The sequence below is a fragment of the Sapajus apella genome, unplaced genomic scaffold (assembly GCF_009761245.1).
Source record: "Sapajus apella isolate SASKATOON/1434 unplaced genomic scaffold, GSC_monkey_1.0 scaffold89, whole genome shotgun sequence".
In the NCBI taxonomy this organism is placed as follows: Eukaryota; Metazoa; Chordata; class Mammalia; order Primates; family Cebidae; genus Sapajus; species Sapajus apella.
The window spans coordinates 1,492,026-1,517,285 of record NW_022437029.1 but is presented as its reverse complement, the minus strand read 5'-3'; the positions used below and the strand labels follow the sequence as shown (position 1 = coordinate 1,517,285).

The following is a 25,260-nucleotide window of genomic DNA, read 5'->3' as shown; positions in this document are numbered from 1 at the left end:
GACACTTTTGAGGAGACAAACATGTATAAGTGCTCTGTAAATTAGCTTGTTCTGCTCTCAAATTGCAAGTCACCCTGTTGATAAAATAGTCTTCATCTACTTCACTTATTAAACATCTAGCATTGGTGCAGAACAGAAAACTCTGATGATATGTTCAGCTCTGTGGATATCAGAATCCAAAGAACTTGGGGTCAAAGATTCAGAAACATGGGGTTCCTGCTTGATAAGTCTATCTTTATACCAAGAATGTTCACTTCACCCCAACAGTGTATCTGAATTCTCCACCTGCATAGTCAATTCCCTCCTTTATTTCTCTAACAGCCTCTCAAGGATACTTCAGTCTCAACAGGTTCAAACAAAATGTGTCATCCCCTACTCCCACCTGGTTTTCATCCAGCACTCTCTCAGCGTAGTAGACGACACCAACACCATATCCATCTAGAGCTTACTTTTGACACCTCCATCTCCCCCACCCCAAGTCCTATTGATATGGAAGTGCTGGGAAGGGAAGAGCTGATCTTTTTAAAATTGATATGGAAGTGCTGGGAAGGGAAGTGCTGGGTAGAAGAAGGGTGTGGTCCCTGGCTAGGGATCCACCCTCATGGAACTATGTGAGGACATGCATTTCTGTTTTCCTGCCCAAATGTTGCATTTCCCAAGACTACCCTGGTCTGCCATGCCCCCATCATGTGCTTATAAAAACCCAAGACCCTAGCAAGGCAGAGACAGAAGCAGCTGAACATTGAGAGGAGCGTATCAGCGGAGGAACAGGCAGTTAGCTGGACGTCGAGAGGCATGCACCGGCATGCCAACAGGCCACTGATCAGCAGAATGACGCAGTGTTTGGCTGGGGCAGTTGGAAGAGAGCTGCGGCTGCCTACCAGCCTAACTCTGGGGAAAACCATTTCCCTTCTGGCTCCCCCATCTGCTGAGAGCTACTTCTACTCAATAAAACCTTGCACTCATTCTCCAAACCCATGTGTGATCCAATTCTTCCAGTACACCAAGGGAAGAACCTGGATACAGAAAGCCTCTGTCCTTGCGACAAGGTAGAGGGTGTAATTGAGCTGACTAACACAAGCCGCCTATAGATGGTAAACTAAGAGAGCACCCTGTGACACACACCCACCAGGGCTTCAGGAGCTGTAAACATTCAACCCTAGACACTGCCATGGGGTTGGCTCCCACAGCCTGCCCGTCTCTACCCTGGAGGTTTGAGCAGCAGGGCACTGAAGAAGCGATCCCCCATCACATGCCCTTCAAGGGGGACAAGGAAACTTTCCCTGTTTCACCGTCAGTTCAACAACCAAACTCTCCCTCATAACTGCCCATATATCACCTTCTTCACAGTCTCTGACTCTTGTCCAAGACGCCACCATCACTGTCCTAACATCTTTATTCTCTTCCCTCATGCCATTTGTCCCCCCATCTCCAACTTGTTTCCCACTTAGTAGCCAAAGTGACTTTTTTTTCTAAATGTAAATCTGATCTTAGCATTCCCCTGCTTATAATCCTCTAGTGGCTGGCCGCTGGTATGAAATTGAGGGTGGACCCCTGAACCGTGTCCTCCAGAGCCAGCACAGTCAGGTCCCTGCCTCCCTCTCCAGACTCATCACTGGACACTGCTCCAGCCACACTCCTCTTTCCAGTTCTTCTAAAGTGCCTTTCTCCTTCCTGCCTCAGGAAGGAGATATGTATATGCTGTTCTTCTCCCTGGCATACACTCCCCATCTCTCCCATCCTTTCACATCATTAACTTACCTCTTCAGCCCTCAGATATCAGCTCCAAAGTCATTTCCTCAGGAAACCTTTCCTTGACCCTGGGGAATAGCTCAGAAGCTCTCATTTTTCCTTAATCGTAAATATCCCATTTGTGTTTATCTGATTTTCTACCTTCACTGAGCAAGAAATGGTTCATGTAGGTCCTGCTTTATGAGAGCCCATTCCATGTCTCCTATTTACTATGATGCTCATCCTTCCACAAAGCTACATACAGTAAGCACTCAATAAATGAAAGAATACCCACGTGGATCAACCTTAAGCCATCATTACATTCTATCTATGTGACAGCACAGTTCTAAGTGCTTTACATGTGTTTTCTCATTTAACTTTCATAACAGTCCATGGAGTAGGTATTATCATTATCATTCACATTTTGCAAGTAAAACTGAGGCACTGTATCACACAGCAGGAGTGGGGCAGAGACTCTAACTCTGAACCTGTGTACTTCACCACCACCCAGGAGTATAAAGAAATCTTGCTGATTATTTAATACAATGCTAACGAAAATAAGCATCATTTCCCTCTCCATTTGTTCAAAAAAACATATGTTCAGAACTCCTATAGACCTGCTATAGGTTTCAGCCGCCTACAGAGTCTGAATGAGACTTTAGCCATTTCTTTGTCTTTTGAAACTGAATCTGGTATTTTGAAACAAGCAAGTATTCGGAGTCAAATCTTGAGTCTCAGATGGTAATTCTTGGACTGTCTCTGTTCATGATTAAAGCATGACTACACAATGTGATTAGATTAATGATCTCTACTGGGTCACAAAATGGCTGTGAAGGTTATTCCAAATGAGGAGTTCCTGAAATGGTTTGAGAGGCAGCGTCATCAAAGAAGGATCAAGCTTCCCAAACTTTGGACAAATTTTATTTATTTATTTATGTACTTATTTAGAGACAGAGTCTTGCTCTGCCACCCAGGCTGGAACACAGTGGTGCAGTCACTGCTCATTGCCACCTCGACTCCCCAGTTCTCAACCCAAGCAATTCTCCCACCTCAGCCTCAAGTAGCTGGGACTACAGGGGCACACCATCATGCCCAGTTAATTTTTTTTGTTTGTTTTTGTTTTTTGCAGAGATGGGGTTTTGCCATGCTGCCCATGGTGGTCGCAAACTCCTGGGCTGAAGTGATACCCACCTCAGCCTCCTAAAGTGCTGGGATTACAGGTGTGAGCCACCATACCCGGCCTGGAAAATTCTTTAATATTCTGTGAAAAAACCATCTTTGTTTGAGGGTCATGCCTGGAACAGGCACACCAGCACACACACACACAATGCCCAGATGTGTCCTACCCACGTCCCTGAACAGCTCAGCACCACAGGAGTGACTCTCTTTCTCTTCCACTTTGTCCTCTTCTTTCACTTTACCAACAGTTGCGTTGAGCTACAATTGGCATATAATGTCTCATACAGCTTTGCAGTCTACATATTGGTAAGTTTTGACATGCATGGTTAGGTTTACGTTTATCATCTTGCTATTTGTTTTCTATTGGCCCTATCTGTTCTTTGTTCTTTTTTTTTCTGACAGGTTTTGGATTGGGTATTTTTAATTCTATGTTGTTTCCTTTGTCAGCTTGTTTTGTTAGTTGTTATCTTAGGTTTATAGCACACATCTTCAACTTATCATAGTCTAACTTCAAGTAATATTACATTACTTCGTGTATAATATGTGCCAATGATAAATTATTTCAGCTTTTGTATGTCTGAAAAACATCTTTATTTTGCCTTTGTTTTTGAAAGATATCTTTGCTTTATATAGAATTCTAGGATGAATGTTTAAGGCACTGAATGAAAAAATGCTCTCCCTCCATCTTTTCATTTGAATGTGAAATCTGCTGTCATCCTTGTGGCTTTGTACAGATCTTTTTTCTTTTTCTTTTCTTTTTTTTTTTCCTCCTCTGGCTGCTTTTAAGATTTCTTCTTTATTATCGATTTTAAGCAAACCAACTGAGATGTCTCTGGTGTGTCGCTTTCCTCATTTTCTTGCACTGAGGATTCACTGAACTTCTTGGATCTCTAGGCTTGTATCATCAGATTTGGAAACTTGTCAACACATTTCTTTAAATATTTTTCTGTTCTCTGCCCCTCCTACTTCCTCCCCTCAGGAATCCCATCTAATGTATATTTGGCCACTTGAAATTGTCCCACAGCTCACAGATGTTCTTTTGGGTTTTTTTCTGTTTTTTTTTTAATTCTTTTTTTCCTATGTCTGTCTCATTTTGGATAATTTCTATTGCTGTCTTCAAGTTCACTCCTCTCTTTTCCTGCAATGTCTAATCTGCCATTGATTTCATTTACTAAGCTTTTCATCTAAGATATTTTCTTCTCTCAAGTTTTCATATCTAAAAGTTCAGTATATATCTTTTTAAATATCTTTCTTGTCTCGACTTAGCTTTTGAACATATGGAATACAATTATAACTCTGAGTGACATCTCTGCCAATTCCAATGTCTGTGTTAGTTCTCAGTCAGTTTTGATTGATTGATTTTTCTGCTTATTAGGGATCACATTTTTCCGCTGCTTTTCATGCCTTGTAATCTTTGATTAGATGCCAATCATTGTGAGTTTGACTTTGTTGGGTACTGAATGCTTCCGTTCTTAAAATTTCTCTTGAGCTTTGTTCAGAGATGCTGTTATGTTACCTAGAAATGGTTTGTTCTTTTCATGGCTTGCTCTAGTGATTTCTTAGGAGGGCCCAAAGCAGTGCTCAGTTTAAAGCTAATTGTTCCCCATGACTGAGGCAAGACCTTTCCAAGCAGTCCACCCAAGGCCCCATGAATTCTAAAGCTTTCGGGCTGATGAGAACAGGTACTGTTCCTGGCCCTGTGTGAATTCCAAGCTCCGTTTCTTCTAATTCTTTCCAATGGCCCTTTCCCCAGACTCAGATAATCTCTCATGCATGAGTTGATCAGTATTCAAATGAATTCTTGAGGGGGATTCCTGTGCAGATTTCTTGACTTCTCTCTCTGTGCATCTGTCTCCTCTCTGGTACTTTGTCCTGTGAATTGCCTTGGTCCCTCCAGATGCTCAGCTCTGTCTCCCAAATCCAGGATGTTTTCTGGGCTCCACTTGGGTTCCTCCTCTGTGCACCAGGGCCTGGAAACTCTCTCAGGGCAGTAAGTGAGGAAAACCTAGAGCTCACCATTGTTTTGCCCTCTATGTCAGAAATCACTGGCCTTCATTCTTAGTATTCAGTGTCCTACAAACCATTGATTCATATATTTTTGGCAGTTTTTTTCCCAGGGAACTCTCAGGTCCTGCTCTTGGTAATTAAAAGAGGTTAAAAAAAACTATAAGTGGCCTTGGCTTCTTCTCACCTGCTTCCCATCCCAGGCACCAGGCTCATGAGACATTTCTCCCAGAAACTGCCCTCCTGGTCCTATGGACCTATATATGCCTGCTGACCTTAAACCAGTGTGCCCAGCCCAGGGGACATGTGTGGGCTGCCATCACTGAGGAGATCAGCCTCTGTCTAAATCATCTGAAGGCTCCATGTGAAACAGCAACTTACTAGATCTCCTCCAATCTGCCCCTTCCCTCTGCAGCTGGCCACCTTATCTCCTGGGTCTTGCAGGCGCTGAGCAGCCAGCTTAGGGGAATGGCCGCTGCCTTTCTATGAGGCCATCTAAGCCAGTCTTGCACTGGCCCAGTCTTTGCCTCAGTAACAGTGGGCTGTGGTAAGAATAAGAGCAGGTCAGACACATGGTGTAGACTCTGGGGCCAGATCAAAGTTACAAAAGCTGAGATGGCTAGCCAATGATGAAAGGTCTTTGCCAAGCTTTCTTTTTTAAATAGAGATGGTACATTCAAAAAATTTTTTGAAAATTTCTGCTTACAGTTATTTTGGGTCTTAGGGGTATGTGTGTTTGTGTGTGTGTGTGTGTGTGTGTATGTGTGTGTGTGTGTGTGTGTGTGTGTGTGTGTATTAGATCAAAACAAAGGGAACTGATACATCATTGTCCAATTTCTGAGTCTTATAACTCATCCACTTCATTTAGGAATAACATCTAAGAACTTCTGTTAACTCTTAACACTAACTACACCAAACTTAAATAAGCCTTGTATTAGTCAGCTTGGGCTGCCATCACAAAATACTAGAGGCCGGGGCCTTAAACGACAGACATTTATTTTCTCACTGTTCGAAGTTGGAAGCCCAGGATGAAGGTGCCAGCAGTGCTGGTTTCTGGTCAGGCTATTCTTCCTGCCTAGGAGGTAGCCACTTCTCCCTGTGCCATACATGGCCTTTCCTCTGAGTGCTCGTGGGGAGAGGGCGTGCTGATGTCTCTCCCTCGTCTTATAAGACATCCATCCTATCAGATGAGGGCCCTCCTCTGATGACCTCATTTAGCCTTAATTACTATGTTTGTTTTTTTGCTTGTTTGTTTTGGGACAGAATCTCACTCTGTTGCTCATATTGGAGTGAAATGGGCAATCTCTGCTCACTGCAGCCTCCACCTCCTGGGTTCAAGCGATTCTTGTGCCTCAACCTCCTGAGTGGCTGGGATTAAAGGTGTATGCCACCACAACTAACTAATTTTTGTATTTTTTGTAGAGATGGGGTTTTGCCATGTTGGCCAGCCTGGCCTTGAACTCCCAACCTCAGATGATCCACCCACCTTGGCCTCCCAAAGTGCTGGGATTATAGGTGTGAGCCACCATACCTGGCCCCTTAATTACCTTTCTAAGGGCCCTTATCTCCAAATACAGTCACATGGTGGGGGCTTCATTGTATGAATCTGGGGGGTTCATAATTCAGCCCACACACTCCCCCAAACAAATCCCTTAGCAGCAGGCTCACTGTTCTCTTTGCCCGGCAGAGCTGCTGGGTTTAGCCTGGGTCCCCTGCTTGGTGTTCATTCTGTTCATCTGCAGGATGACAGAGGATAGTCTGGGTTTTCGAGTGGGTGTCACTACACGTGAGCAGCTCCTCCTGACAAGCCTATTAGGCCCCTCTCAGGAACCCCCAGGCAGCCAGCCCTGGCAATGGAACCGCAGCGGCTGGTGCCCCAAGCCCAAGTCAGGACACCCAGTCATAGGAAAAGGCCATAGTCACCAGGAATTTATCAAGTAACACAGGGCAAGCTTGCTTACGCTTCAACCTCTCTCTCTCCCTCTACACAAGTCCCGGTCCCCATTTCTCCTCTAACTGCCTCCTTTTCCATGCCGTTGTGATCTCCCTGCTCTCTGCCCACTGCACCTCTGTAACCCAGGAGGCACTGCAGCCTGGCAGTGGCTCCAAAATTAGCTGCACACTAGGATCACCTTGGGAGCTTTCAAAAGTCCCAATGTCGTCCCATAGGGATTAAATCAGGATAATTTAATCAGACATCCTGACTACATGTCTGATGGGTGGGAGGCAGACATTAGTATTTTTACCGATGAACTAGGTTTTGAATCCAAGCTTCATCACTCATTAGCTGTGTAGCCTTGGTCACGTTACTGAAGCCAAAATGGATATAATAGTAGCAGCAGTACCTGTTTCATAAGATTGTGGCAAATATGAAATGAGCTAATACTGTGAGGAGCCTTAAACAGAGCCTGCTATGTAAGGTATGTGCATCCACCAGGTGTGCCCCAAAGGAAACCAGCACCTTACAGAGGAAAGGCCATACAGGAGAATCTGCGTACTAACTGCCCTGAGAGTGAAGGGGCAAAGAATGAGCTGAGATCGAGTTCCTGCTTGGTGTAGAGCAGGCATCGTCGGATTTCGTCCATACAGCAGTTCCTCAGCATCAAGATTATCAGTCATTGTGTAGAGGAATAAGGCTGAAAGAGACAAACTCAGGTGGATCTAGTGATGGAGCTGGGATTTATAACCAGGACTTTCTCACTCCCAAACTCATGCCCTTTGTTATGAAAAACGCTTTGATTTACAAGAAAAAAAGGGAGAAAATACTTTGTGTAGTCTCAACGTCATTCACTAGTAAAACTGCAATGAGCTGGTTCGCATGGTGCAGTTGTGGGGCTGGAACACATCAAACACCAGGAAGTGCTTTCATTTATTCAGAATAGGTAGGTGCTAATTAAATCATGGAAACTAACATTAAGATGAATATAGCCTCACTGCTAACATTTTTTGTAAAAGTTTAACTAGGTGGGAAAGTTCCTGTTCTATATTTTGGGTTCAAAATCAGACTATGTTTGCTAGCTATGTGACCATGGCCAATTACTTATCTCCCTGTGACTCAGTTTCCTTGCCTGTCAATTGGAGATAATACTAGAAACCCCCTGGTAGAGTTATGAAGCTTAAATGAGCTTAATATAGGCCTACCCCTCAGGGCAGCAACTGACACATGGTATGTCCTCACTCAATATTGCTGTTACTACCATTTAGGGAATGCAAATCAGTCTTCCAAATTCCAAAATTTCAAGTGGCTATTCCAAATTAGATGGAAGAGTGCTAAGTGAATACCAGAAATGCCACTAGATTTTAATAATTTCTTTGTAATATCAATAACTCCAACCCCCATTCACACTACTCCTTCCAAGTAAACATTCCACACCCCTTCCCCAGCCTGTGTCCTCTTCTGCAGTGAGGACCTGGACCCTGCTCAAAGAAAAGTGATTTAGGCCTTCCTGTAGGGATCTGAGAGTGAGACAGATGGTTGCCTGCACAGACAGCTTGGATGGGAAGATCACTGAGCTCTCCTCCTGCTCCTCCTCCCTGGAATAGCACAGGCAACTTGACAGTCCCCTTACCCAGCCTTTAGCCAGGCTCCCCTGAATGCTCTTCTCAGCGAGGCCTCAACCTTTGCACTTCTATGCTCATCTCTGCATCGCCTGATTTTAGCAAAAAGCCTAAGTCAGTGTAGCCAGAATGCCCCACCTTGGTATCTGCTCACCTTGCTATCTGATCAGCATCCTCGTTCCCACTGTCCCCCAGGTGACGTCTGATCACACTGGCCTCTCTTCTGCAAGAGTCCTGTTAAGTTGGTTTAGCCAGAAGCCCCTTGCCCCTGACGTCTTCTCTTAATAATTTTCCATCCTCTGGTGTCCCCCTGCTCCTTGGCTATGAATCCCCACTTGTCCATGTTGTACTCAGAATTGAGCCTAGTTTTATATGGAGGTCTGATTTCCCACAGTATACAAGAGTTTGTCAAGAATCTGTTTTTACCACTTTACTGTCCTGCTCTGGGCCTTGACAAGCTACACACACACACACACACACACACACACACACACACACACCCCCGTACGTGCGTGTACAACCCCCCTGCCCCCCACCCCACACATCTCTGGCTGCTCTCCTCCGGAGCTCCTCATAGCTGGGCTCTGGAGCTCCCTGGTCAGGGACATGGAAGAAGCCCCTGGTCCCCTGCTAAAAACATTTATGACCCTTTTATATCAGTGACCAGAAATAGCACCAACCGCAGTCCACTGTGGCCACGTCGGGCTTGGGAGGCTCGGCCACCAGCCTCTGGATCTGGGCCAGTGTGCTGTGGGCTTCCTCCATCTCCCGCCAAATGAGAAACACGTCCTCTCTGACACCGGCTCCTGGAAGGGGAGACACACTGTGAGCGGCCGGTTGAGACATGCCCGGGAAAGTGGCAGCCCGCCTAGCAGCCCTGACACATTGTGGCCAAGTTTCTGGAAAATTTCTGAACATCAAATTTTACTTCCCCCACAAATCTCTTTCTGAGAATCAGAACTGAAATCTCCAAGGAAGTGATATCATCTCAAGAAATCATAAATGCAGACTTTAGGATACAATAAATCCTTCTGAAGTAAATGTTTGTAGCAGCCAGAATATTTAAAATGAATTATTGATAATACCCAAATAAGACAGGAATAAAAACATTCAAAAGTACCTCATACAAGCCAGGGTCACCGCTGCGAGGAAGGGAAATGCAATGGCATGTGAAAGTGGCAACCCCCAATCTTTTGGCATGTGGCTGAGATGTCCTGCTTCTTTGACACCACAAATATATATTTCCCCCAATATAATAATGATTGGTCTCCTTTTCTGGACCTCTGTTGTCTCAGCTAAGGGTTAGGTTTGACTGTATAACATTTTTAAAAATGATGTGGCATCATTAATTCAGATATTTATGTCTTTCAATCAATCTAAGTTTATACCAAGGAGAGTGGTTTAGGGCTGGGATAGAGGCTCTGCCTTCACGGAGACAGATGAGCAGTTTCCAGCGGTTGGGGCAGGTGTGGGGCGGGGGGTAATGGATATATACTGCTTATTGTGTTGTGTAGAGGTGCATGATGAGGGGCTCTCTCCTGCTGCCTTAACTGTATCAAAGTCAAGGCCCTGTCTATGCTGTGGTACTATGATACTATGAGGGAAAGTGGATAAAGAATAGATGGGCAGGCTGGGCTTGGTGGGCTCATACCTGTAATCCCAGCATTTTAGGAGGCTGAGGTGGGCGGGTCACTGGAAGTTAGGAGTTTGAGACCAGCCTAGCCAACATGGTGAAGCCCACCTCTACTAAAAATACAAAAATGAACCAGGTGGTGGTGGCAGACACCTATAATCCTAGCAATGTGGGAGGTTGAGGCAGGAGAATCGCTTGAACCCGGGAGGCAGAGGTTGCAGTGAGCTGAGATTGCACCACTGCACTCCAGCCTGGGCGACAGAGTGAGACTCCGCCTCAGGAAAAAAAAAAAAAAAAAAAAAAAGAATAGATGGGCATCTCTATATCACTTACTACCACTGCATGTGAATCTACAATTATCTCAAAATAAAAAGGTTCATTTTTAAATCCTGAAAACAGAGCTAGGCTCTTTCTATTCTGCTACTCAGTCATCTCAACACAGCCTTCTGTCCTTGGCCACCTTATGATTCAATATGCTGTCTTCAGTGCCAAGCAGCATGTCCAGAGGACAGTCCTGAGCAGGAGGGCCGCTGGGAGGATGCAGAAGCACACCCCCCAGCTGAGTCAGTTCCCCTGAAGCACCGTGCCCGGAAGTCCCACCCCACAGCTCCATTACTTAGCCACTGCCAAAATGGCAACACATGGCCCCATCTGTTAGCAAGGGAAAATGTTAACTGGGAAATGCTTTCAGGCAGGCTACACTCCAGCCCTAACTAAAATCAGGGCTACAGCCTAAGGAGCAAGGGAGTGAATTTGGATGGCATCTGGCAGTGCCCTTGGCTGAGATATGTTCTGCCACCAAATGACCTAGAAGCCCCTTCTTCCCACTTCCCAAGTCTGCATAATAATTCATGGATGCCCAAGATCCCACAGCCACAGACGATGAGAGACCACCCACCCTCCAGTCCTCAGGGGACCCCAGGAGATTCATCTACCCAGGGCCAAGGGATTGGTCCTAAGCCATCAAGGCAGACTAGGGCAGACCAAAGTTGATGTTTCTGAATTTTAAAATCTAGTCAAGAAGGGTAGAGCAGAAAAAAAAGGAACATCAAAGTTCTAGCTCTTGAAGTGGCCAAGTCAAGTGAGAGGGGATTAATAACTGTGTTCCTAAAGGTGCATGTGATAAGCTCTGACAGAGATGGACGGCCACCATGGCTCTGTGGACATCAATAGCCCGGGGAATGAAACATGATGAGTACTGAGCTCCATGTTGAAACTCCAAAAATAATGTAGGCTGATGCCAAATGTGAACCTTAAGCCTGCAAGCCCTCTGGCCGCTGTAAAATTGAGACAGATTGTCAGCTGCTTGCTTCAGCCTAGAGGTGTTAAGTAGCAGGATTCTCTTAAAAGTTTCAAATGAGTCAAGGCTTTCCTCTAGACTTGTCAATAATATCTTAAGAGGGAGTACACCACAGGGCAGTGTCAAAGGAGAAAGTTCCACGGAAACTCAGTTGGCCCTTGATCATCCAGGGACAGGGAAATGTGTCTCTGGGACAGCAGCGACCTGAACATGCTCCCTGTGCAGGCAGTCTCTAGGATTATCACTACTCCGGTCTAATGATCTTGATGAGGCTGCTATAGACTGCTACATCGGTGATCAGAGCAACATAAATCCATCTGATTTGCTTTGCTAAAAAATAAAAAATGAGAAAGAAAGCTACATGGCAGTAAGAGCAACATTAGAATGCACAGGTTTTATTTCAAGTTATTCCTCATGCAGTGAGAAAGCACTGCCAGTTTTATCAAGGTCACTTTTAATGACTTATCTGGGGTATCAGACAGCCACAGTCAAGGGACAGAGCCCCACTGGAGAAGGAAGAGAATGGGGGCACAACCCCACTGTTCAGACCTTCATGAATTTGAAATTCTCCAGGCTACACCAGGGAGGAGATAAAACAACAAGAAGCCGTATGCATCTTTTTTTTCTTTTTCTTTTTTTTTGAGATGGAGTGTTGCTGTGTTGCCCAGGCTGGAGGGCAGTGGCGTGATCTAGGCTCACTGCAACGTCAGCCTCCCAGGTTTAAGCAATTCTTGTGCCTCAGCCTCCCAAGTAGCTGGGATTATAGGCACATACCACCACGCCTGGCTAATTTTTGTATTTTTTTTAGTAGAGATGGGGTTTCACCATGTTAGCCAGGCTGGTCTTGAACTCCTGACCTCAGGTGATCTGCCCACTTCAGTCTCTGAAGTGCTGGGATTACAGGCAGGAGTCACCGCACCCAACCAAAGCTGTATGTAGTTTAACTGTCAAGGTGGAAGCCAACCAAGGCCTGCCTGACAACAGAAGCTGGATACAGTTCCTCATGGAGACGTTCAGGAGACTTAACGGATTCTCCAACCAGAACGCCTGCCCTCCCAATCCCCTGCCTTGCATGACTGCTGTGCTTCCAGACATCTGGTAACAATTTGAAGGCTAGGTGTGGTGGCTCATGCCTGTATCCCAGCACTTTGGGAGGCCAAAGCGGTCACCTGAGGTCAGGTGTTCGAGACCAACCAGGCTAACAGTAAAACCCCATCTCTACTAAAAATACAAAAATTAGCGGCTGTGGCCGTAGGTGCCTATAATTCCAGCCACTCAGGAAGCTGAGGCAGAAGAACCGCTTGAACCCGGTAGGCGGAAGTTGCAGTGAGCCGAGATCATGCCATTGCATTCCAGCCTGGGCAACAGAGCAAGACTCTATCTCAAAACAAACAAAAACAAAACAAAACAAAACAAGTTTGAAGGCTCGTGTTAAAATGCTAACATACCCGGGAGCAATGTTACACTCAGGTGCTGTTTTTCATTAGCACCTGGTATTGACTTCTCAGACTGGTTAGTTTGACAAATAAAATAAGACTCAGGACAATAAAATAAGACTCAGAAGTTTTGATGCCAAAGAGAAAAGTCCACAGAGTACCTGCTGCCAAATGCCACTTCCCTGTCCAGCCTTCTACATCTCATCTACAGGATAAAACCTGGTGGCCAGGTCTAGTTCATTAATACAGTCATTTGGCAAATATGTGTTGAGCACCTCCTCTGCAGTGGGTGGACCCTGTCCGTGCTGGGGCTGCAGTGACGAGGGCCCCACTCCCTGGGCTGGTGTTAAGCTCAGGGTTCAAGGCTCCCATGACACTCCTCTAACACTCTGCTACCATGAACCCGGTCAGAGCACTGTCCTCCCAGCCCTGACCCCTGTAACAGAGGACAGAGCCCTCTGCTGCACTCACCCCATCCCACCCTTCACTGAAGGCATAGTCTTGATTCCACCACCCCAGGAAACGGTGAGCTACCTCCTGCTCCCCCTTCCCAGTCCCGTAGAATGAACCAGGGCACCACTGGTCTCCATCCTCTTGCTGCCAGGACACTCTCGGGCCACACCATTAGTGAACCTGCCTGTGTGTACAGTTCAGTTCCTAGCTGCCTGTCACTCAGCCTTCAATTCCAAAGAATACAAAGAACCAGGAGCCGGTGATGGTGACATCATTCTGTGCATGACCTTGAGCCCAGTCTAATTTAAGTCAGCCTTCCACGAACACCATGCTTATTTTTAGTAGGTAGCTGCCTACAACACAGCCCAGCCGTCAGCAACATGTCCCTGGCCTGCCAGCTGTCCTGGACTGGGGTCTGCGGCTCTCCTGCAATGCTCAGGCACTTGCTGCATGTGTGTGCATGAGCTGACTTTGCCAACTGGATGGTAAACGTCTCAAGCGTAGGGACAGTGTCTTTTCTTTCTTTGTATCCTCCACAGCACTCAGCCCAGGTTCTAGTGTTTTCTGCAAGAATTTCTATCTTTTCTTTTTAATTTTCCTTATTACACAGAAACGGTTCTGGAGCACCCAATACATTCTTTCCTCATGATTACAAGAAACTCTTTGGAGGGGTATGCAACAGACTCAGATCATCTGAGCACATGGCTATGCCCAAGGTATTCCAGACACTGACAATAACATGCCTTAAAGCACAAAGTCATTTCCTTCTAGGTTCATGCCACAGTAAGGCAAGACCCCGCCGCCAGGTATCTGAAGTACTATCTTTTCCAGGACAGCAGGAGAAAAGCAATTAGAAAGACAGGCAGGTGCAGTGCTGATCCAAGGCGCAATTCAGTGTTGCCCTGGGAGAGGAAAGTCCAGAAACAAAATCACCGTGGGGACTCCTGAGTCCCAGACCATCCCCTTGGTCCCACTGTGGCTCATTGTTTGTGGCCCTGCCCAACCCTAGGATTCTCTGGTAAAGAACTGGTCTCACCAGGTGGGGAGCTTGCAGTCTGCCCAACCCCCAAACTCCTATTCAGTCATGCAGATTTGAAAGATCTGAATATAACTATGAAAAGGCAGTATTTTCAGGGAAAAGTAGCACATACTTCTATTTTCAGAAAGCAATATACCATTTAAAAATGTAATACACTCTGAGGTGCTAAACATTCCCAGAGACCTAAAATTACCATGAGGATCTGGTAAAAGGGCCACATTGCATCCATAAAGGGAATGAAAGCAGTAAAACCCATGGTTTTTGTTGTAATGAAGATATTCCCAGTTATTTCTATTAAATTATATGTTAAATGTTTTGTTGTCGAGAGGTAGTTAAACATCTGCTGGCTTGATCTGGCCTCACTGCCCCAGCCACAGAGGCACACTGTGGGGAGGCTCCTAGTACCACCCTATGGAAATTAACCATTAATTAATTGAGAGTGATTATAGAGTCATTTTGCCATCTGGATAACGATCTAAAGTTTTCTTAGGGCAATAAACAGATATGTTTCACGCGAACCATTATGTTATCTTAGAAGCAATCTCACACATGAAGAATGAGCGACTTGAGCTCCCATCTAATATGTGAATGTGGCACCGTCCCCTGAGCCCTCTCCTTCTCTTCTAAATGGCACACTATAAAATGCAAGTGTAATGCAGTCTAATTGTCCAAAATTCATTTCAAAAACCCAAAAATAAACCATCACCATTCTCCCCATGGTAAAGAGTAGGTGCTCCCCCAAACTTGGTGAGAAAGATGATGCCACACTCCAGGGTGCTGTTAGGCTAGTAGCCCATAAAGACCTGGGCAAGGAGACAGAGAAACAGTATCTAAGGAACAGGTGCAAAGATGCTTATCAACAAAGTTTACATCTATTCTACTTAGGATAAGTGACACCATTTATAAGACATCAACTCAAGGTAAATGCTTTATGACATGTAAATTCAGGAGAATTTTATGAGCTTCCTTTAGAGCAAATTTACAAAAGATTTTTTTCAGTTTTTCCATCCAAGAAAAGGCCTGAATTTCTCTCTGTTCTAAGGGATCTACAGTGCACAAATAGAACAAAGACAGTGGCAGGGTTGCTCCCTGATTTCCCATCAACCACATCTGAACCACAAAGAGCAGGGCTAGGACCACTGCCACTGGGAAGCAGCCCCACACTGGTGTCTGCTCAGCCTATGTCCTCAACAACAGCTCTGTCTTTGTGAGGATGGTTGTGTGGATGGGCTACTGGATATCACTCACATAGACGGGTCTGCCCCCAGCTCTGCCAGTCATTCGGGAATTAGCAAGTTCTAGAAGGCTAATTATCTTCTTCAAACTCAGAAGACACTGACTTAGAAACTAGAAAGCCAACACTTTAAAATATCCCCTTCTCAGTAGGACAGTCTACTCAGAGAATCATCATTCACCCATTTATTCAACAATACTCCATCAGTGCCGATTATATCCAGATAGTGGAAATACAAAATGAACAGGAAACCATCCCAGCTCCAAGGAGGCCCTCACTCCAGTGTGATCTTCTTAGAGTGTGGTCCTCAGAACCTGTGGCAGATGCCCCTGAAATGCTTGTCGTTGCAGATTAGGCCCCACCCCAGACTCATTCTGAGGATGGAACCCCAGGGAGATATACTCTTAAAGGCTCCTTTTTTTTTGCAACAAAAGTTCACAAAGCTTTAGTCTAAGATGTGATACAGGTTTGTAAATAAACTATCACTCTCCAAAATATTCTTGGAGAAAAAAAAGTTGGGTGATTTCCAGGAACAATATTCTCAGACCTGGATGTCCCTATTTCTGCCCCACAGATTTGCTCACAAAAGAAGGCAGCACTGCCTTTCCCTTGCACAGGGCTGGGAACCCCTGACACCATCTTCTAATATCCATTCCAGGCCACCTCATTAATATCTTCATTACATTCTACTGTTTCTAAGTGTCACTTATTTTAAATGTATGTTATAATGGCTGCTTCCTGCTGATACATGGAGGAGAAAGAGGGGGAAATGAAAATTTGCTAGGTATCTACGATGTGCCAGCCACTGTGCTGGGCACTTAAACACATTACCACACTGACTCACAACTGCCTGAGTCCAGATCATCATCCCCGTTTCACAGATGAGCACACCAAGGCTCAGAGAAATTTGCCCAAGACCACACAACTAATAAGTGGTGAGGTCAGGATTCAGTTTCAGGACTGTTAGTCTCCAAAGCCCGCCACCACCACACTGGAACACTGGCCTTGGGTATCCTGGAAAATTCTCATGATACAAGATCTATGGGAGCAAACCCATCTGTTATGTGTTGGTCACTTTTAGATTCCCTCAAGGGGCTTACAGACTTATCTCTCCCTAGGTCTGAAACCACCCAGTCTGCAATTCTGATGCAGGTAGTGACAGGGGGTGAGCTGTGTCCCCAAGGTCAGGGACTCCAGGACATTCTGATGAACAGTGACACACCTGCTGGCTCCACAGTGATCTGCCTGCACTGGACTCAGTCATCACCCACAGGGATGGCCTGCCAGCTTATCAAGGCTAAGAGCTCTCGCTGGCCTTCACTGTCTGCAAGTTTGTCTTCTTCATTAAACTGCGACTTCCTTGAGGACAGAATTATGTTTGCTTTTGTACCTACACTCCTTGGTATCCTCCCGACACCTGGTTGAGACTTCCAAATAGGCTATTCCTGAATATAAACTTCTTGAAGAGAAAGATCTCCTTTTTTCAATATTGAATCCCCAGAGCCCAGCACAGCACCCAACTTTGCAATAGTAAATATGAATTGGATCTGTCACCCTGGAATCAGAGCCATCACCCTAAAATCAGAAATTCAAATGCAATCAGAAATCTACACTGACTGTTTTCCCTGGCAATTCAATTTCATGTTTAAGAGTTTGGAGGGATTTCTCTCTGCCCCGTGTGTTAGATGACGCAGGATGCCCAGATCCACTTGACTATTTCAGCACAATTCTAAGGAGCTGATTGCACTGACTGACCCAAGACCTGGGCTGAGCCCACCCCTTCCCAGTGTCAAGAGGGCTACAGTGCAGCCAGGAGCCCAGAATAAAACTAGGTACTCCAGACATAAGCCCAAGATGGGAGTGGGAATACAAGGGCTTCCTGGGCTTAGGGGACTCTCCTTGGTTGGGAAAGAGAGATCTGCAAACACATCAGAAGAAAGCGTGCACTAAGGGAAGAGGGCGAGGGGCAGGTGCACAGTTCTTAAGCTAACTGGGATCCTGCAGTCATGGTGAGAAGGAGCAACCCCTAAATCACAAAGCAGAAGCAAAAATGACATTCTGAGAATCTGGGGCTCCCGCTGACTGGGAACCTTGTCTTTTATTCCTTTTGAATCTCCTCCTCCTCAACCCTAGTAAGTTTCTAAAGCACATAGGAGATGTTTAATAAATGCTTGTTAACTAACCAGAGGGCTGTCTCTGAGGAGCAGAAAGAAATCTTGCTGGGCGTAGTGGCTCACATCTATAATCCCAGCACTTTGGGAGGCCGGTGGGCAGATCACCACAGGTCAGGAGTTTGAGACCAGCCTGGCCAACATGGTGAAACCCCGTCTCTACTAAAAATACAAACATTAGCCAGGCATGGTGACAGGTGCCTGTAATCATAGCTACTCCAGAGGCTGAGGCAGGAGAATTGCTTCAGCCCAGGAAGCAGAGGTTGCAGTGAGCTGACATTGTACCATTGAACTCCAGCCTGGGTGACAGAGAGAGACTCTGTCTCGAGAGAAAAAAGAAAGAAAAGAAATCTAAGGCAGCCCATTGTTAGAAGGGGCAGGACTTTGGAGGTAATTACAGTCTCTCAGCCCTGTCAACCACAATGTGGCAACAATTTTGGATGCACAGCTGCTTGGCTCCATCCACTGAATTCAGCTCAATTTTAGTGAGAAGGGAGGAGACTTCTGAAAGAATCTCCTGTCGCCAGTAAGCCATAAACAGGCACCAATCAGTGCCTCTAAATTAAATTGGAGATTAGAAACAAAGAAGCAATGCCAAGCCTGAGTGATGGGCCAATACACGCTAAATACCTAATTAGAGATCACAGGTGTCTGCCAGGAACGGGACTTGGTTATTTTATCCCTTTAAGCATAGCAGCCTGAATGTATCCTTATGTAAATAAAATTTAGTTTCTTAACATTTAGTCTTAGTTCATGTATTTTTCTCCACCAACACAAATACTCTCAGAAAAGCATTACCTTTTGCTATTACCTAATATTTATTATTTGATTCATTTATTGCAGTCTTTCTCTTGTCCCATAAGCAAAATATGATGGTGAGCAGAGTGAGTGCTCTCTGCTGGTTCTAATCAATGAGCAGGGGCTGGCCAGAGCGCTGTGCTGAGAGGAGATGAAGCCAGCTGAGTACAGGGTAGAGAACAGAGCAATGATGGACTGATTAGTGATGCTTGCTGTGGGTGGGATAGGCCTCGAAGTGAAAGGGTGAAAGGTATGCCATGTTGTCCAACACCGGTCTATTAAATTGTGAGAGGGTTCTGCATTGTTGGTACTCTGAGTTGTATACATGAAACCACCTTATAGTTAAAACTATGCACCAACTGTTTGCAATATGCCTCCTTTTCTCCCTTATGTATAAAGTACATAGCTCTGGCTTGACGTGACAGTTTAGAGTTCTGACCATAGCTTTCAGCCTGGCTGCTCATCCCACCATCAGGTTCCTTGAATTTCCAAGTCTAAGCCTGACATCACACCAGCTCAGAAAAGTCCACTGTCTGCTCCACTGCAGAGTCTAGATCCTGAGCTAGATGCATCAATGCCAAAATTGTTTACTTTTTTTAGCCTGATGCCAGGACCTCAGGGAAGATGTTTACTCTAATGTAATTCTACTAATCCATACTTATTATTTCAGTTTAATAAAATTTTCAAGGATAAAACAGGAAGAGAACCAAAATAAAAGATGAAGACTCCTCCAAACCTAAGAGATCAGAAGTCTTTTTCCTTGCTGAGAAGGAGTTCCCAAACCACTAACTAGACTCCCTCCTCCTGGGCCCATAGGACCTTCATAACCTAAAGAGCAGCTGCTCAGAAGATTAGGACTGTCCAACTTAAAGACACAATCCCTGGAGAGCTTTAACCACCAGTTGAAGTTCCTTTCCCAAAACAGCAGCAAGCCCAGCCCACATCCGGGACAATGCATGCCTCCATGAAAACTTCTGAGAATTGAAATTACCATGTCCAATTTATAAATATTCTTGCACCATTTACACTTCTTCCTGAGCTCAGTCTGTCAACAGAGAAGTAGGTGAATTTCATGCCCAGAACGGGCCACATGGTATAACCCTACTTAGCACTGAGTCAGATTCTAATTGTGGTAGAGGAAGGACGGACACTCCTGATTTCCTCTAGACAGGCCCCTGTGGCCTACTCCTAGAATCCACCATGACAAATGAATGCATTTCCCATACGAACAAAATTTAACAGTACAGTATTCACTTCCTTGTTCCAAATTACAATTCATCCATTGTTATGCATGCAAATAAACTGGTTACTATCATGACCATTAGAAAAACCCTGTTTGTGACAGAGGTTGCCAAATCCGTTTGGATTATTTCACTTTCTAGAACCAATATCTACAATAAAAGCCCATTTGGAATCCCAAGAAGAAAAAAGGAAACTACCATTAATGGAATGTCAATTTTGTGCTAGATATTTCCATGTGTGTCATATGCTTTAATTCTCCCAAAAACCATACAAGGTAGATGTTATTATTTCCATTTTTATAAATGAGGAAACATAGTTCAGAAAGATTAGGTAACTTTCCCAATGAGACACAAGTATTTAGTAGCAAAACTCAGATTTGAATCCAGGTCTAATCCCAATCAGATCTGATTCAACTTCCAGCAAACAGTCTTCAAGCCAAAAAAGGAATCACAAAAGAAGAAAAGATTGCGAGGGCGTCCATTGCTGTTCATAAAATGTTCACTTTCCTCCCCATCTCCGTGTGAGTGGAGTAGACCTCCCCATCCACCCATCCACTGCTGCAGGGCATGATCATGTGACTGGCTCTGGCCAACTGGATATGACATGAGCAGGGGCCTTAAATGTTGCATATGGCTGGCCTCAGCTTGTGCTCATGCATTTGCCACAATAAGAACATACCCTGGATTGCTGGGCATGGTGGCTCATGCCTATAATTCCAGCACTTTGGGAGGCTGAGGCAGGTGGATCACTGAAGGTCAGAGACCAGCCTGGCCAACATGATAAAACCCTGTCTCTACTAAAAATACAAAAATTAGCCAGGCATCATGGCAGGTGCCTATAATCCCAGCTACTCAGGAGGCTGACGCAGGACAATTGCTTGAACCCAGGAGGCAGAGATTGCAGTGAGCCGAGATTGTGCCACTGCACTCCAGCCTGGATAACAGAGTGAAACTCCATCTCAAAACACACACACACACACACACACACACTCTCTCTCTCTCTCTCTCTCACACACACCCTGGATAGCACTAGTTAAAAGAGGACAAGTCCATTCTGTGTTAATCAAACTGCAGGTGACATGTAGACCTGTGATCAAGAAACAATGGCTGATATTTTTCCAAATTTGATGAAAACTATAAACCAACAAGTATAAGAATCTCAGTAAACCTCAAGTACAAGATATATGCCATCAGGTGGAGAGAAGACTCAGTGGCATGTTTTGCTCTTGAAAAGGTGAGAAGCTTCAAAAGGCAAAAGGAAATAATAGAAGGGAGGAGCCAGGGAGGATGTATGTCAGTCCTTCCTCAGCCTCCAGAGAGTCAGTGGCATCTGTTAAAATTACACCTACACACTGTCAGAGGATGGTGCAAAGAGGAATCGAATTTTAGAATAGATAGTCTAGAATAGAATTTTCTTCCAGGCTAAAGCGGGGAAACCAGACACCACGCAGGCAGGCAGAGGATCCCAGAGGGTGATGGGAATGGAAGGGTATGCCTCCTGCTCTATAAGTTCACAGAAATTGGGCAAAAGTGTCTTTAGACAGCACCAAGCCACAGAATCAAGGTTAGAGGCAATTTCACTTGATCCCTAGGGGGCAGGCACCGCCATCACATCTGATCCACCTCTGCACACGTGTTCAGAGGGCTCCAGACTCAGCAGGTGCTAGGAATCTGAGTCTGCTTCCTGTCCTCTGCCTTCATATTCTTTACAGTCAAAGAAGAATGACCATGAACTCTTGAAGGGCAATATAAGAAAAACATTAAAATGTAATGCACTACCTAATGCACCTCTTGAGCAGCTCACATTGTCGGTGTCAAAACACTGGAAAAGCTTTCCATCACCTAGAAAGAGCAGTTTTGGAAAAACAAACAACAGAAGAAACTTTGGGGAGAAATCCCTCCAATGAATTAATGTACCTATAGGAATCTAAAGCAAGCACAGAATAAATAACTTCACATAATGATACTTCTGTGTTTGCCTTTACAATGAAGCAAGAAACAAGAAAAATTGCTCTCCGACTACAACGACTTTTTGTTTTTCTCAGAAGCAGCATTGATATAAGGAATTATCTTAAAATATGAAGACTAAATGTTGATAATTCATATATAGCTAATTTATTTGCAGGTACCATTACAATATATTTATCAAACCCATTATAAGAAATGAAGATTCCTACAAATATCTGCTTACCAATGAGTATCAAACATCAAAATTAAATGAAGTCAGAACTTAGCAATGTATCTCTCTATTTATCCAGGCTTTACTAATTTAGGCCAGAGCAGTCCAAAGTCCTTTGAAAACTTTCAAAAATAATTATAGCATTTTAAATCTCCAATTGATAATTGATAATGAGGTGGGAGAATAGGGTCTAGAGGCAGGGAACCTAAGGCAATTCACAGTGACTTCCTAGAACTAAATCAAAAGGAAACAAAACCTAAGAAACAAAACAAAAACCTAAGGCACAAAAGGACCAGAGGTACTCCCTTTGCAAACCCCACCCACACACACACCCACACACCTTTTCTGCATGGCAGATGGAAAACTGAAAGTACCTCTGATTGGTTGCTTTCTGCAACCAATCAGACTTTTGCATAGGGTGTAACGTTTGTAACTTCATGTCAGCCTCTGATCGGTGTCCTTCCGCAATCAATCAGGCTGATTGTAGGCCACTAGTTCATCAGCATGGGGTATACACCAAGTGGCCAATGAAAAACCTCTAGAGGGTATTAAACCCCAGAAAATTCTGTAACTGGCCTTTTAAGCCCCTATGCTCAGGCAGCTCCCACCCTGTGGAAGGTACTTTCATTTTCAATAAATCTCTGCTTTTTTACTTAATTCTTTCCTTGCTTTGTTTGTGAGTTTTGTCCAATGCTTACTTCAAATTGCCAAGGACCTGGAAGTCTCTCCACCAGTAACAATAATATTATTGTTTCAAAATTGTAAAGACTTTAATACACCAAAAAGCAAAGCTGCAGTAAGTAAACTGTATCACTGGAGCTAACCAAATTGCGTTAATAAACTGGGGAAGAGAGAAGAAAAGTGTATTTGGACAAAACCCTAAAAGCTTAGAATGTCAATAAATACTATGAGAAAAATAGTGTGCCTTAAATAAGACAGCACAGAAACCAAGCATACATGTGCGCTCACCTTAGAAGAGTCAGTCCAAAGTGAAAGTTTATTTGGATAACATCAAGCCCATTCTTCACATCTACAATAAATATACAGAGCAGGTAGAAAAACAAATTATGGTCAAAAGGTCATGACCAACCTCAGACTAGAAAGAGAAACAAACCTGAAGCATAGCAGATGGTCCAGGAGCAAGCATCATATAGAAGAATGTAATACATTGCAACGGGTGGCACAGAGGTCAGTGGAGAAAGAAAGGGTGTGTGAGTGGTGTGAAGGCGGTTGTTATATATTTTAGGGAAAAATCCATTTCACTCTCACATCACACCATACTTCAAAATAAATCTAGAAGTACCAAAACAATTTTTGCTTTTGTTTTAAACTCAGGCCATAAAGAACCAAAAGAAGAAGAGATACAGTTGCAAAGGAGCTATAGGATTTATAGATTAGAGTTACTGTGCAAGTTTTATGGCTGCCTGTAAAAAATAGCCACAATGAAAAGGAGCACAATGACCGACATAAATTATCCATACGTAATACACCAAAGACTGTTTACATGATGTGATAAGATACAAAAGAACCCCTGCAAGTAAAAGGGTAACAGACAAATAGGCAGTTTACAAATGAAGTTTACAAATCCAGCAGTGTTCGACTTCACTACTGTTTAATACTAACTGACACTAATTTCTTCATCAAATAAATTCAGATGGAAACAATGAGATACTACTTTTATGCTAATTCAGGTTCTGTGAAATGGGTGTGAATTGTATTGTCTTAAAATATATTTTTGGAAAGCAATTCAACATGAGAGATTACCCCAAAATGGTCAAACATTTTGATTCAGTATTTTCACTACTAGAAATCTATTTTTTCAATCTAAACTAAAGGAGTAGTTTAGATTTTACACCACACAAAAGATAAGTGCAGTATGACCTCTAATAGTGAAAGAAAATTGAAATTACCCAAACGTCTAATAGCAATGATTAACAAATTTCTAATATATTACTTTAATGAAGTATTTTATATTTTTAATGTCAACTGCAAATGTTTTATAGTAATGTGGGAAAATACTTGATTCTATATTAAGTAGAAATTCAATATTCAATTTGTTCAATAATCTATTTATGCTTTAATTATTTTTTAAGTATATAGTGAGAAGACTGGTAGGAAATACACCAAAATATTCAACAGTGTAAATATCTGGATGGCAAGAATGTTTCTTTTCCTTTTTTCTCCATATTTTCCAAATTGTCTATACTCTATCTGGAGAGTGTAATATAGTCAGGTGCTCCTGATAGCCTGGGTTCAAACCCCCAGCCTCATACAAATAAGATAATATATGCATGCACCTAGCAACACTTCCCTGGTCCAATAATTAGAAATATCATGGTTTCTAATTAATTACATCAGGAGATGTACTCTGATGTAGTAGTAAGAGAACAAAACAAAGGAGAAAAGTTAGTTTCTATTTATAAATTATATTCTTTTTTAAAACAACAGAATTGTATATCACACATTCAGAAGTTATTTTGGAACTTGAGAAATTAAGAATAGAGGGGCTAAGTATTCAAATGATACTTAATCAATTTTATTTAAATAAGTAGCAACATACTGTATGCCACATAACCACATGACCAAAAAACATGACTGACAATGTCCACTCCACACAGTCAATGAAGACGTCACAGTCCACATTTGCTGTTAGAGCCACGCCTTCATACACCTTTGAACATTTATACTTAGCCTTTACTTCCAGGATGAACAAAGCTATATAAGTCAATATTGTTTTCCTTTTCTAGAAATCATGAGGGGAAAAGAGAATGGAAAAGAAAACACAAATACCTTTTTTTCTCCAAGCTAGGAGACAAAAGTAACATACAGATAAGGGTTGTGGAGAACAGCTGAGATGCTGCAGAAGCAATGCAGAAGAAGGCAAAGAGAATGTGTACCCAGAGTGGTCAAAATGGCTGTGGCAGCTCTGAGGAAGTAGGGAATACCTCACCTACAGTCAAAGGAGAGCCTTGTTAACAATGCTGGATACTGGAACCTCAATGACAAGTGCTAACAGCAAAATCTACCTACTTTGTTAAGAGAGGCAAAAGAAGTAGAGCTTCTACAAAGCATCACCCAAAACAAACTTACATGGAGGAACCACTCTGTCCCTGCAGCAGTGAAAAAGCAGAGAGCCCCTGAGTTGTGAAGCATGGATAGCTATCTTAGTCCCTTCCCTACCTTTCCTCCCATAAGATATGCCTGCAGATAGCTTGTGTCCATCCCATGGTGATCAATAAAAGAGAAGCTGGTACACAGCATCCAAACAAGGATACTGTAAGAAACAAGGGGAAAAGAACAGCAA

General features: G+C 43.8%; 1 protein-coding gene across 1 annotated transcript in view; it reads right to left on the bottom strand.

Annotated features, from left to right (window-relative positions):
* VWA3B (von Willebrand factor A domain containing 3B) overlaps positions 1-25,260 on the bottom strand; it is a 241,472-nt gene that overhangs the window by 159,213 nt on the left and 56,999 nt on the right. The window contains exon 8 of the mRNA XM_032255362.1: positions 9,153-9,278. Within this exon, the coding sequence (XP_032111253.1) occupies positions 9,153-9,278 (126 nt within the window). The remainder of the gene's footprint in view (positions 1-9,152; positions 9,279-25,260) is intronic.